The 15814-nt window shown below is 39.0% G+C and overlaps 1 protein-coding gene across 1 annotated transcript in view; it reads left to right on the plus strand.

The window, feature by feature from the left end:
* The window catches only part of LOC124718987 (FAST kinase domain-containing protein 4), an 84969-nt gene that overhangs the window by 33160 nt on the left and 35995 nt on the right, over positions 1-15814 (plus strand). The window contains exons 5-6 of the mRNA XM_047244657.1: positions 4084-4214; positions 9949-10111. Coding sequence (XP_047100613.1) covers positions 4084-4214; positions 9949-10111 — 294 coding nt within the window. The remainder of the gene's footprint in view (positions 1-4083; positions 4215-9948; positions 10112-15814) is intronic.

The raw sequence follows: 15814 nt of genomic DNA on the forward strand, positions 1-15814 counted from the left end.
TGTTGCCGTTTCCACTGTGTCGTGCTCCCTAAAGCACTGTGCCAGTCAATCCTCAACAAGTTGTTGTACTGAGTGATTTGGGGCGACTTCCAGCGACGCGTGCCTTTCGGTGTGTAATGAAAGTAGTCTAGAGAAGATCAGACTTGGGCTGCACTTTCCTAGGAAACTAACTATCAAAAAGTGTTGGACATGGCGAGATTATATGCAGTCAGTCGTGTGCTCCACGAGGGAGTATTTTGAGAGAGAGAGAGAGAGAGAGAGAGAGAGAGAGAGAGAGAGAGAGAGAGAGAGAGGGATGCAGGAGTGCCTCTACTTCCTTTGGATAAAGGGGTGGAGCGAACTGCAGCTGCTGTACAAATCAGCAAATCATCAGTGATAATCTGCCCTGAGAAATTTGTGAAAGGAGAGTCAGGGGAGTCATATATTGCAGCCTGGTGATGCTGCTTTCTTTGAGAATTAGTAGGGACAAATTTTGATGATATCGCTTGGCTTTATAAAACGTGGGTGAATGCAGGGGACAGTTTTAAAAAAAATCTGAACAGACAATTCCACTAGTGGTAGTATGGCAGCTCCGATTGGCAGAAGAGTAAGAATAATGTTAGCATTTGCAGGAAATTCAAAAGGTTTCATTTCTAATTAACTGCTGTTATTCATTTCAAACAAAACCTCAACTACCATGAAGAGATAAACCACAATACTTTTGTGAAACAGTTTGAAGACAGTGTGCTTCTGAACATAACGAAAACCTCTATAGCTGTCATGAATAATATTCCATATTATTCAGTTACACAAGTAAGCCGCCCACTAGGGCAACAAAGAGAAACGACATTGTTTGCTGGCTAGAGAAATGTAGGATATCGTTTGACAGTAACTTGACAAGGGCAGAATTATTAGAACTTGTCACAGCACTAGCCAAAGAAGCCAGTTCACATTCTGTATGAGGCAGCAAAAAAAGTACCAGCATAAAGCCCCTAGGTTGCCTCCCTGCCATTGCCACTTCAACACAGTGGAACTGATTTGGACTTAGGTTGAGCATCATATTGCTGCAGAAAATAAGATTTATGTCGACCAAAGTGAAACAGCTTTTGAAAGAGACAGTTGAAAAAGTGACACTATAAGACTGGCAAAAGTTAGTGAATCATGTGAAAGAAGTGATACAGGAAGCATGGGATAGCGAAGGTGTGTTACAGCAGTGCATTGAAGACTTGATAATATCTGTTGCTACAAGCAGTGACACTCACTCTGACTGTGACTCAAGCGGTGTCTTCCTGCTGTCTGGGTAGTATGTAGTGTATAGTGTACTTTAATGAATGTCTTACTTTTGTGGCTTTGTTTCGATTAATTACTCTTTCCTTTTGTGAGACTAAGGAATACTATTCAGCCAGCACCCATCATCTCCATATGGTAAATTAGGCTGCATTTTAAATATATGTCATTTTGTATAGACACCAAGATGGTTATTTCATGTGTGTAATAGTTTTTGACATATGCAATGATAAGAAGGAAACTTTTACAGATGCGAAAATTTCTCCTGTTTCACTAACCAGCATAACACTGACCCTAATTAAAATTCAGAAAAGATTTTTAATGTGCTTAGAGATCCCATGAGAGTGATAATATACATAAATTTCAGAATATCTATATTATTTTTGTAGCAGATAGAAACTAAACTTCATATTCGTTATGAGTTAAATACAGACACAATTGCATAAAAACGCAATGCCGAGTGAGATATTTTAGTAATAAAAGAGAGAAGAGTATTGCTCTGTTTGAGACTTGGCACGATAAGTTTGAAGCTGTTTATAAACAGAATAATTTAATCCATTTCAAAAAAAATTAACATAACTCTTTTGCTAATCAAAATTAAGAACATATTCTTGACATGCTGAGAAACACTGTAGAGGTCTACATCATGTTGTTGTGGTCTTCAGTCCTGAGATTGGTTTGATGCAGCTCTCCATGCTACTCTATCCTGTGCAAGCTGCTTCATCTCCTAACTACTGCAACCTAAATCCTTCTGAATCTGCTTAGTGTATTCATCTCTTGGTCTCCCTCTACGATTTTTACCCTCCACGCTGCCCTCCAATACTAAATTGGTGATCCCTTGATGCCTCAGAACATGTCCTACCAACCGATCCCTTCTACTAGTCAAGTTGTGCCACAAATTTATCTTCTCCCCAATTCTATTCAATACCTCCTCATTAGTTATGTGATCTACCCATCTAATCTTCAGCATTCTTCTATAGCACCAATTTCAAAAGCTTCTATTCTCTTCTTGTCCAAACTATTTATCGTCCATGTTTCACTTCCATACATGGCTACACTCCATACAAATACTTTCAGAAACGACTTCCTGATATTTAAATCTATACTCGATGTTAACAAATTACTCTTCTTCAGAAACGCTTTCCTTCCCATGCCAGTCTACATTTTATATCGTCTCTACTTCGAACATCATCAGTTATTTTGCTCCCCAAATAGCAAAACTCCTTTACTACTTTAAGTGTCTCATTTCCTAATCTAATTCCCTCAGCATCATCCGACTTAATTCGACTACATTCCATTATCCTCATTTTACTTTTGTTGATGTTCATCTTATATCCTCCTTTCAAGACACTATCCATTCCGTTCAACTGCTCTTCCAAGTCCTTTGCTGTCTCTGACAGAATTACAATGTCATCGGCAAACCTCAAAGTTTTTATTTCTTCTCCGTGGATTTTAATACCTACTCCGAATTATTCTTTGTTTCGTTCACTGCTTGCTCAATATACAGATTGAATAACATCGGGGAGAGGCTACAACCCTGTCTCACTCCCTTCCCAACCACTGCTTCCCTTTCATGTCCCTCGACTCTTATAACTGCCATCTGGTTTCTGTACAAGTTGTAAATAGCCTTTCGCACCCTGTATTTTACCCCTGCCACCTTCAGAATTTGCAAGAGAATATTCCAGTCAACATTGTCAAAATCTTTCTCTAAGTCTACAAATGCTAGAAACGTAGGTTTGCCTTTCCTTAATCTAGCTTCTAAGATAAGTCGTAAGGTCAGTATTGCCTCACGTGTTCCAATATTTGTACGGAATCCAAACTGATCTTCCCCGAGGTCGGCTTCTACTAGTTTTTCCATTCGTCTGTAAAGAATTCGTGTTAGTATTTTGCAGCCGTGACTTATTAAACCGATAGTTCGGTAATTTTCACATCTGTCAACACCTGCTTTCTTTGGGATTGGAATTATTATATTCTTCTTGAAGTCTGAGGGTATTTCACCTGTCTCATATATCTTGCTCACCAGATGGTAGAGTTTTGTCAGGACTGGCTCTCCCAAGGCTGTCAGTAGTTCTAGTGGAATGTTGTCTACTCCCGGGGCCTTGTTTCGACTCAGGTCTCTCAGTGCTCTGTCAAACTCATCAAGCAGTATCATATCTCCCATTTCATCTTCATCTACATCCTCTTCCATTTCCATAATATTGTCCTCAAGTACATCGCCCTTGTATAGAACCTCTATATACTCCTTCCACCTTTCTGCCTTACCTTCTTTGCTTAGAACTGGGTTTCCATCTGAGCTCTTGATATTCATACAAGTGGTTCTCTTTTCTCCAAAGGTCTCTTTAATTTTCCTGTAGGCAATATCTATCTTACCCCTGGTGAGACAAGCCTCTACATCCTTACATTTGTCCTCTAGCCATCCCTGCTTACCCATTTTGCACTTCCTGTCAATCTCATTTTTGAGACGTTTGTATTCCTTTTTGCCTGCTTCATTTACCGCATTTTTATATTTTCTCCTCTGATCAATTAAGTTCAATATTTCTTCTGTTACCCAAGGAGTTCTACTAGCCCTCATCTTTTTACCTACTTGATCCTCTGCTGCCTTCACTACTTCATCCCTCAAAGCTACCCATTCTTCTTCTACTGTACTTCTTTCCCCCATCATATAAAGTGATTTTCTATTGCTGCAGAGAGCAATGTGCTATGGTGGCTGTCCGCGGATTGTAGTTGATGCAACAATGCCGTAACTTTATAGCTTAAACATCAAGCGATATTTAGTTTAGATCAGACCATAGAAGCCTGTTTTTATCCGTTCCACAGAACTGATGGAGCACATGTCGGATTGGGTGCTGTCTCACCTGCACAGTTGTCGCCCACAAGACCTGACTGCCGTACTGTTGACCTTCGCTGCCGTCAACTATGTGCCATCAAATGCAGACGAGTTCTTTCAGGTGAGGCAGTTATTGTGGTATAACTGACTTTTTAAGAATAACAATGACAACACTCAACACTCAATAACTGTTCAAATTATCATAAAAATTACAACATTCAAAAAGTCAAGAGTGATGAGCTGTTTCATTCTTGACTTTTTAATTATTGTAAGCAGAATCGTACATCGAGTATAGATTTAAGTGTCAGGAAGTCGTTTCTGAAAGTATTTGTATGGAGTGTAGCCATGTATGGAAGTGAAACACGGACGATAAATAGTTTGGACAAGAAGAGAATAGAAGCTTTTGAAATGTGGTGCTACAGAAGTATGCTGAAGATTAGATGGGTGGATCACGTAACTAATGAGGAGGTATTGAATAGAATTGGGGAGAAGAGGAGTTTGTGGCACAACTTGACTAGAAGAAGCGACCGGTTGGTAGGACATGTTCTGAGGCATCAAGGGATCACAAATTTAGCATTGGAGGGCACCGTGGAGGGTAAAAATCGTAGAGGGAGACCAAGAGATGAATACACTAAGCAGATTCAGAAGGATGTAGGTTGCAGTAAGTACTGGGAGATGAAGAAGCTTGCACAGGATAGAGTAGCATGGAGAGCTGCATCAAACCAGTCTCAGGACTGAAGACGACAACAACAACGTGATTATTTGAATGGTTAATGAGTTTTGAATATTGCAGTTGTTATTCATAATGTCTCCGAGCTGTGATTGCTCTCCCCAGAAAGTTGACTTTTTAAGGTATTGCTGGATTTCTAGCTTTATGCTGTCTCCTGGCTGCAGCCAGTGTGTCTAGTATTTTCCCTGGAATTTATTGTTTGATGTATTCCCTACAATTTTGGCATTCTATGGCTCTCTGTATTACAATGGAAGCTATTCTCTGATCCTCGTCTTTTTCAACTATGTGAACATAGCGCAGTGGTTAAAGTTCATAGACAATATGCAGGCAGTATGGGTTCAGACCTTGCCCATATATATCCCCCTGCCCCCCCCTCTCTCCCTCTCCCTCCCTCCCCCCTCATCCCTCTCCTCCCTCCCCCTCTCTCTCCCTCTCCCTTCTTCATTGGACAGAATATCATTAAATAGTACATGGGGCACAAAAGTCTTCAAAAATAATATTAATTTTTGCCATAGAAAGCTAATTAATAAATCAGTCATTACAGGAAACTTTCTTCAAATGTGTACTCTGCTTGTTACAGAATAGAGTACAGAATCTTCTTACTATTGCTTGCTCTGCTGGAAGAGAATCCCAGATGATATTTGTTATAAAAGCAACTGACACACAGATATGTAGAGCACCACGCATATTTAATGGAAGCTTCTGCATTGCAGGCACATGGAGTTTTCAAAAGTGATATCGAAAAACACAGATCATTTAAATTCAAAAAGATTGTTCTTTCTTCAGTCAACTTTGATATGAACCACGTGAAGTAATGCAACACATTTTTTCCTCAATAATTCTTTATTGAACATAATGAGAATTACACATGCAAAAGAATAGTGTTTTATCCACGCACCCTATTTTTCCACATAATCTCTATCCTGTTCTGTGGGCTCCCTCCAGCGCAAAACAAGGGCTTGTATGGCCTGTCGGTATGAGTCCTTGTCCTGGTGTGGGAGCCAGAGCTTCACTGCATGAATCATCTCCTCATCGTCCTCAAAATGTCTTCCACGAATGGCATCCTTCAATGGCCCAAACAAGTGGAAGTCCAAGGGGGCTAGGTTTGGGTTGTAGGATGATAGCTGTGGATGGTCTCCTTGAACGCTGCAAATAGTGGAGCTCTGCAAAAGTGCCTTCTGATGACCTCACTTTCCAGGCCTAGTGACTAACTGTGCTTCTGTCGACAGCAGATGCTCCATAGATTCTGCACAAGTGTTTGTGAATATTCCCCACAGTTTCTGTCTCTACAGTTAGAAATTCGATGACGGCACATTGCTTGTAACATACATCACCTACAGACGTCATTTTCAAACTGTCCTGCAGCTACGCTGTCAGAAGTGACGGAAACTTGGTGCACTCACTCAGGAGACTTCAAATAATACATACATAACTTTTTCAGCTGAGAAAAAAAGTGCAGTGCATTACTTTCTGGGCAGGCCTCATAGAAAGATTTGATTGTAAAGTGTCTGATCAGTATGCCTTCCCCATGAATCAGTAATGTATAGAAATTTTTCTTTTCCCACATTTGGAAGAATGACAGATTTTAAAAACTCTTTGTACACACTTTTGTGAAGCTTTCTGATTTAGTGTAGGTCACAACATTTTTTAAATTCATGGTCAGCTCAAGAGCAGCTCGAATATATTTCCTGGATGGTTCTTGCACACATAAGAAAACATATGGCAATAACTTTCCTGAGAGTTTTATAGTGTATTGTGCTGTGAAGGAATGACTGATCTTTTTTAAATCAGTTTTTCCCCATCTCCGCAAGGGATCTGTTGTACATTGATTGGTGCTAGCAGCCGGTTTGATAAGTATTAAGTACATAATCGAGGTGGAGTACCGTCATCTGTACTGGGGATCTTCTTGTAGCTGCTTATACTTTGTCCTATAATTGTGAACTCTTTGGAGCTGTCCAGATATTTTGGAATTTTAACTATAAACCGCAAACAGACTATACTTTTGAAGAAAGTTTGCTGTAGTGATTGATTTATTAATGAAATTACTACAGAAAAAAATGACAATTTATGAAGAATTTTACTTGACATATTACTATTTAATGATGTTCTGTATGATGACACTGAAGAAAAAAAGTACATCTGCGGGATTTGAACCCATACCACTAGCATATATGAGCTATTCATAAAACTCTGACATTGATTTTCTCCAAAACTAGGGCTGTTGCATGAAAAGCTGCTACACGGGTACTTGAGACAGGTGCAACATAGTCAAGACTCACCAAAATCCATGATTGATGGGTCCTCTCGTAAGTATCTTTGACAGCCACCAGACACCATCCCTGTTTGGTTTCAGCTGTTCTCTGGCAGTAACATCTTGACTGTGATTGTAGCTTGAGCGATCTCTAGAATTTAAAATGGCAGAAGGTTGAAAGCATTGTTATGCAATCATGTTTTGCATTCTACTGAAAGAAGACTCCTTCAGAAATGCTTCAGTTTCTACGAAGTTGAAAGCATTGTTATGCAATCAAGTTTTGCATTCTACTGAAAGAAGATGCCATCAGAAATGCTTCAGTTGCTAAGTAGAGCTTATGGTGAGCCTACAGTGTCTAATGCTTCATGTGTCTGATGACATAAAGCTTTCAAAGATGGAAGAGTGAAGTGTGAGCTGAAAGGAGGGGAGGGAGCCCTCACCACTGTCCTTACTGACATGACAATGAATTCAGCGGCAGCTGTCATGTACGAGGGCTCTTGTCTGACTGTTAGACAACTAGCAGATATGCTGGAAATTTCAGTGGGAAATGCTCACACCATGTTAGAGGATAGTTTGACATACCAGACAACTGATTTCTGCTCAAAAACAGAATACAGTTGATGTGTGCATTTTATGGAAAGAACGTGTCCATCATGAAGGTGATGATTGCTGGAAAACCATCATCACTGCCAGTGAATTGTGAACCTCTCGTCATGACTGCGAAATGGAAAGTCAAAGTACAATGTGGGTTCAAAGGGAGAGCCTCACTTGAAGAACGTGTGTAGCCTGAAGTCAGCCAATAAGGCATTAGCGATCACATTTTTTTATTATCGTATCGTGGTGTACTTACATCATGTTTCCATAGGTCAGACAGTAAGTCCAGAATACTACAGGAATGCGCATCAGCAACTGATAAAAATTGTATGCCAAAGAAATGGAGGGGACTTTGTGGAAAGTGTAAACTGCTCCATGACAGTGCGCTCTCTTGTGTTGCAGAACCTGTTATGAAGGACGTTTGTATAGTCGTGATACCAGTAGATGACTGGCTTAGATAGTGAGTAAAAAAGAAAGTGAAGATAAAAATTAATGTAAACCATTCTCTATTGTTAATTTAATTTCTCATTAAGTCATCAAATTGTACACAATAAATTGCTTAAGTTTAGAATAGTTGTAATGTTAAATTTTTTTGCCAGATACTTCATATTAATAAAATAGTTTGTAATTTCCATGAGACGGAATATATTAAAAACAAAATTCTCTCAAGGAGCCTCTCAAAATAAAGGGAGGGGGGGTTCTTATATTCATGGTCATCTTATACTTGGATAAATGCAATATTTGTTTTGGAAATATTCATTCCAGAGCTGCACTCTGTTTTTATTTAATTGATTTGTATTGTTTGCATGTGACCAGTTGGGATTTTGGATTCCAGCCCAATGGCAGGAACAATTGTTTAAGAATGGGGCTTGTACCCAGAAATTAGTCACAGAGAACAAAAGAGAAATACATTAGGTAAAAACAGTCTATTTCAAAAGCAAACCTTTTTAAAGTTTTACCTTATTCTTGTTCATGTGGCTTAATCAGTAGCCCATAACGCACAAGAAAGATGCAGATTTGAAACTGGCACTGCACACAGGTTATAAATTGCTGCGTGTAATAAACTCACCATAATATTGTCTCCTATTATGACTTGTGTTATCTTTGTGCAGAAACTAATAATCATCATGCATCACATTTCTAAATCTTCGATGTGTTGACATGTCAGTCCTCAGTTACTACTTTTATGTAAAAGATTTTTAGTTTATGACTAGTGTTCAACTAAGTAAGTGCAATTTATGGATGTAATATGTAAATTGCATTTTGGGAAAATTACTCATTTGGCCATGAATAGGCTTTAGGCTTCTTAGTGTACTGTCAGGTGGAAACTGAATGTGGCAACCCCATGTGCAACTTACACAATATTACCGACACAGATGCAGAAGTTGCATACAATAATGAGGTAAAGAGGCTTACTAAGGAAAGTATTATCCTTTTTATGTTGTTTCAAAATCGTTACATTTAACAGAAGTTGAAAAGCAAAATGTTTTTGATCATTTAAAAGAGAGCTTGCAATCTGCATCATATGTTTATTGATTCCAACTATTTGCAGCATTGTCATCTTTCTGATTTTTTTACAGTATGTAACGTATCACATCCTGCATTTTACAGGTTGTTTTCTGTTGAAAGATGCCCTAAAAAGATCAAAAGCTGGTTTTTGGTCAAATAAATAATAACTTCTGTGTATCGAGAAAGTGTTTCCTTTGCAATATTATTCTCATGTTCTATCAGGCACCAATACTGAGTTTAGTCAGTGTTATAAATTGCATCAATTGTGCTACACACAGACATAACATCAAAAGTGCTAAGACAATGTTTCTAAATGTTTATATTGCAGACAAGCGCAATTAAAAGACCCTCACATGTAGCTTTCAGCCACAGGCTTCGTCAGTAACACACACACACACACACACACACACACACACACACACACACACACACACACGCGTGCAAAAGCAAGCACACCTCGTGCACGCATGGCCACCAACTCCAGAATCTCGGGCCGCACTTGTGTGTGTGTGTGTGTGTGTGTGTGTGTGTGTGTCTTTTAATTGTGCCTGTCTGTAACTTGATGCGTCTTCTTTACAATAAGTAGCAATCTTTCTTTTCCTACATTGTTGATATTCCTACCTGGAGTTCCCATTGTTTGATTCCTAAATATTTTGTTCCAAATGCTCTCCCTCACCGCAATTCTTGGCTTGCTGACAAGGCACAAATTATTATATGATGGTGAAAGTATCTTAGTCAGTTGGCAGATGCACACTGTGAACACGATTGCAGGCTGTGCTTCCCCTACTGAGAGAGGTGGACTTCCCCGGGCCATCCATGTGGTTGGACGCCGTGTGGTCACTGTGCGTCCTCGGAAGAGCTACCCCGGAGCAGACTGCGTCCGTCCTCTCCCCGGAATTCCTGCTGCGATTAGCGAGAACCTCAGGACGTGCAGGTATTTCCCGTATTACATCTCGTATTCTGCTGCAGTGTGTGGGGAAACCCAAATTTAACTATAAGTGCTCAAGTTTACATTTTGCCTTTCATGTCATTACCTTCAAAATAATTTCTATCAATGTAAACACCACTACTCGTTTTAAAGTAGACCTTACAGTAAACTGTTCCAGTGCCTCCCTGCGGGGCCTCAGCATCCATGACTTACCCACTGGGCAGGGATGCACCTCACTGGAAGGACCTACTGATTATCATGCATTCAAGAACAACTTCTATCTGTTGGAAACATGCTTTGGTAGAGAACACACAATTTTTTTAGGTTTCCATACCTCAGTCAGTAAAAATAGAACCCCTATAGGATCACTTTGTTGTCCATCTGTCTGTTGGTGCGACATATCAGGTTGAAATCTGTGTGACATACTAAGGTCTGTGGTGTCTCGGTGATGTAGAAAATTTGAGCTTTTATGTCAGTGGAATTAAAAGATACAGGCACTTTTGAGTTTTGAAACTTGCAAACTCACGCATCAAAACCTTCGGAGTACTTCCCATTCACCTGGAATGATGAAATTTGGCTGGAAGAAAAAACAAAAATTGTTAATTTGTAATGATACCACAGGCGGAAAGTACAGTTTTTGTCATGTTATTCAGCTGTCTGTCTGTCAATCTGTTAACCCTATCGCTGTTGTGGACGTATGTGCATGTCCTGTTACACCATTCCACAGGTGGTGCCGATGTATATATGCACACCACTTGGGTTTGTGGACGTCTATATGCGTCGCGACTCACCGATCTCTCAGTGGTGCAGACAAGCTACTTCCATATCTCGGTGAATAAAAATATTTCGAGTATTTATCATACAACATATGTGCCTTATTTGCAAAAAACCTCGTTTCAGTATCTAGAATTGTTTACGAGCAATGATGATTGTCATGACCACTTGATTCACGATGTTCAAGGATGTAAATGAGTGCATGACAAACAACAATCCATTGGATATGAAACTCAATAACTCGAGGATGAAATGAGATATGGTTCTACTCTCATTCCTACATAAAATTTCTATAACTGATGAACATTTCATTCACTGTAAGGTATGAGCTAAATTAGATCGTACACAAAGTTTACACATTATGTGTTTACCTCCGCAAAATCTTTAAACTCAGTAAGTATGATGGATATGAAAAGAAATTCAGTTCTTTATCGAGTGAAGGTATCAGACTAAAATGTGCAAAAATCAAATTGTTTCACCTAATAGTGTTTGAAAAATCAGATGATAAGTATTTCATATCGGCCAGAATGTCGTCTCTCAGCACAGATGCCACCATTTAGCAAGCAGTACAGCCATAATGAAAGCTGCCCCCAGTCTGGAATGCAAAGAACATGTCTGAGGCAGTGAAAGGGTTGAGATCCCTTTCTCTCAGGAATGGGTAGATATATCAATTTCAAATTTCTGTCACATACTAACGTCTACAGTCCTTTGGCAGTGCAAAAAATGTAAGCTCCAGTCAACAGTGCAGTAAGGTCATTTACGTCATATATTTTGATATCTTGCCAGTATTGATATCAATAACAAGGAAAAATTGTGGATATTCTCAATTCCTGATAATTATCTGTATTGGTAATTAAGTTAGTACAGAACTCACACCTACCTGGATCTTTCAAAATGGTCTTTCGTGTCTACAAAAAGATTGTTCAGCTTTGTCTGACAAGGTTTCAGAATACGTGTGCATTAGAAAGTGAATTGAAATTATTTACCACTTCAGTATGAGTTGCACTGATACTGTACCTTGCGAAATGCAATTAGAAGTCAATAGTTTTTTTTATGTACGGGTCAACACCTGCCATAAGGAAGTAATTTCCTGCAAAGGCTATTCTTTTATTTTGAAATAAGCACCATATTTTATTGAATGAAATGTTTTTGAGCTTCCAGTTGCATGAAATGGTTAAAATACCATGAACAGTTGACCAAGTACTCCTCGATGGTGGTCTTGGCCTGATTTTTCTGTGTAGCATAGGCAGAGGTTTCATAACCTACTTTACCCTGAAAAGTAGACTCTAGACAATGGTCAACAGATCAAATTTGACAAAGCCTCTGTCATGACTCACTCTAATGGCTTCTGTGACTGTGTAATTAAAAAAGTCTTCAAAATAAAAGTCACAGACAACACCTGTAATATGGACGGCAGCCTGCAGCACAGCACAGTGTGAGGTGCACCGATCACAAGGTCGAACTGGGTGCATAAATTCGGAGTCAACAGATGCCCATATATGTTGATGCTGTGAGGTCCAGTGACATCAGCTGGCAGCTGGAATATATAAGGGCATATCAGTAATCCATCAGCAATCACCCCACTTGACAACAGTGAAGGAGTAAAAGATGTAAGCTCCTTCCACAGGCCCATCGATACCGACCAGCTACCACGTAATCTTCTGCCGATACCATCGACAGATGCAGGACGGAGGAGTACGTGTTCAGCATGCTGCTATCTCAGCTGTTATCAGTTTTCGTGGCCTGGAGCTGCTGCTGCTACCTGGACGAGTAGCTCCTCAGTTGGCATCACAAGGGTGACTGCACCTCATTCCAGCCCTCCCACCAAGGAAAAATCCCCGGTGACTGTACCTCGTTCTAGTCCCCACCAGTACCGGGAATCGAACCCGTGCCATCTGCACGGCAGTCAGCAACACTGGCTAAGCAACAGAGACAGACGAGGAGTACGTGGTCAAAAGCTCACGGCATTTTAATCATTTGAACAGTTGAAACTTCATGAACATTACAGTCAGTGTTAATGCTGTGGGACTTTGCATCCTTGCGTTACTTTATTTTATTATTTAGCAGTTATCTAGTTTGGCCCCCTTGGCACCTGCCATGCTTGCAGCATGTTATGTACCACACGTGTGTGAGGAAAAAGCAACATGTCATGATGTCCCTAATATGGGCTTTACATCTGTAGTAGTTGTGCCCATACCTACTACAGTTGTGCGGAACTCTTATAAGGGGCACTATCACATGTTGTTTCTCCCCACACCGCTATGTAGTTCATAACATGCTGCAAGCACAGTGATTTTTATTGTGATAATTTCCAAGAGGGCAAAAATTATATAAGTGCTAAATAATGAAATAAACTGTTTCAGAATAAAATAACAGTCTACACTGGAAAATGACTTTAAGGCAATCAGAAGTAATTGTTTTACCAGACTGCTCTGTGCTCAAGGACAGGTATTACAGCAGCATGAACTTTTACAATACCACCATGACATAAAAAAGGGGGGAGGCAGCACTGAATGGTGCCAACTTTACAGTCAGACAATGAGGAGCGTTCTGCATCTTGTGGTAACAAGGGATCTGATGCCAAATATTTCATCACTTGTGCATAAATATAAGTCTCATGTTCCACAAATACAGTAAAGGTTGGTATTTTCAGAGCTCTGTTCCTCAGTCGGTAAAAGTGAAACCCTTAGAGAATCATTTTGTTGTCCATCTATCTGTCTGTCCGACTGATATGACCCATTTTCTCGGGAACGAGTAGACATATCAAGTTAACATTTATGTCACATACTATGGTCTATACTCTGTTGGTGATGTGAGAAAATTTAAGCTTCTAAGTGAATGCAATCAGAAGAAACAATCATTTATGCCACACATTTTTATAGTGACAAACTCACTCATCAAAATCTATAAGGTACTTCCCATTGACCTAGAATCATGAAATTTGACAACAAACAACATTTCACAGTACAAGTAAAGGAAAAAATCCAAAAATTGTTAATTAGGTATTATATCTGCCTGTCTGCCCATCTGTTACGATCCCCTTTTTCATGGAGACGGGTATAAGTATTAAGTTGAAATTTATGTCAGGTACTAAGGTCTATGGTCGCCTGGCAGTGTAATACATTTCAGGTTCTAAATCAATGCAATCAGAAGATATGGCCATTTAAGTCCCATATTTTTATAGTCAAGTCACTCATCAAAACCTGTAGGGTACTTCCACTGACACAGAATCACAAACTTTGCAAGAAGCAAGGTTTCGTAGAACAAGTAAAGGAAGAAGTTTGAAAATTGTTAATTTAGAATTATATCACATGAGGAAAAAATAGTTTTTGTTGTTGTCATTTTTTATCCATCTGACCCACTGTTAAGACCCCTTTCTCTGAGGAAATTTATATCAGGTACTAAGGTCTATGGTCTTTTGGTGATGTAAAATATTTAAGGTTCTAAATTAGTGTAATTAAAAGTTACAGCCGTTTATGTCTTAATATTTTGAAAAGGATAGTGCTACTCACCATAGGTGGAGACGCTGAGTTGCAGATAGGCACAACAAAAAGACTGTCACAAAATTAGCTTTCGGCCAGCAGGGCCTTTCTCAAAAATATTTGTGCATCTCTGCTGTATGGTGAGTAGCTACTATCGTTTTCATAATATTGTGACATTCCAACCAGGATTTTCCATTGATTTAGCCATTTATGTCACATATTTTGATACTTGCAAACTCGCTCCTCAAAAACAGTAGGATACTTCCCATTAATGTAGCATCATGAAATTTTGCAAGAAGCTGGGATTCACAGAACAAGTAAAGAGAAAAAACCTGAAAATTGTTAAACTGTAATTATATCACATAAAAATATCTTTTTACCATTAGAACTTACATTGCATTCATCATCCATCAAAATCATAGTAAAAATATCGCTTCATGCAAACATAAAATGTAAGTTGTAGCCATGTTTTAATAAGTAAATAAGAAATATTTTATTAAATCTTCTATCTCTACACATATAAACTGAAGTCAGCTGCTTGCTTTCTTTTGTATGTCTGGGCTAGTCACAGGAATTACTGTGAAGATTTTGATATACGATCTTGGAATTCCCAGGGCCAGTATCTTGCCATTATTGATATCAATCAAAAATTGTCGAGAGTCTCAATTCCTGTTTTGGGTGAGCTACAGTAGCTATAAATGTAATTAAGTTTGTACAGAATCCTCGGTGTATGAGTCCTGTTCGTACTTCGCCAGTTTTTTCCTTTTTCTATTTTTGTTGAACTTTTTGCAAAACTTGTACTTGTACCATTGTATCTGCTAAGTCATTGTTAACTAAGCAACCAGTATTGTTGTGGGCAAAATGTCAGCTGCCTATAAGCGAACCCTTTGTCTGTCCCTACCTGTGGGTAGCTCAAAAAGCAATTGTTTTAATACAAATTTTCCAAAAGCAACCACAGTGGACATTTATGTTTGTGTTGTATTGTACATCCTTGGTATGCTTTGTGGAATGTTATTGTGCACACTGTTTATCCACATCTCTTGACACTTTACTTTTACCTCGTAGCACAAGTTTTCAATAACAAAATAAATTTCAGAGTACTTACTGTGCTGTGCCCATCAAAATTAGCACAACACTGATAGCATTGTGAGCAGCAGCAGAAGCATAACTGTGGCATATTAAGTTTTTCTAAATTGAAAACTCGTGGTACCATGTAACAAGGAAGTAACGAAAGGTGTAGGTGTGAATGGACAGTATGTATAATTACACCCAACAGAACACAGAAAGGATGCACAATATGACTAAAAACTAAAGTACAGAATGTTTGCTACTGGTGCTCTTACAACATTTTAGATGAAAACAATTACGTTTTGAGTAAAGAAATATACTATTTCTGACCACTTCAGTGTGTAAATAAAAAAGTGAAACATTGTGTTTAGCAGAATCTGGATTT

The sequence above is a fragment of the Schistocerca piceifrons genome, chromosome 10 (genome assembly GCF_021461385.2).
Source record: "Schistocerca piceifrons isolate TAMUIC-IGC-003096 chromosome 10, iqSchPice1.1, whole genome shotgun sequence".
In the NCBI taxonomy this organism is placed as follows: Eukaryota; Metazoa; Arthropoda; class Insecta; order Orthoptera; family Acrididae; genus Schistocerca; species Schistocerca piceifrons.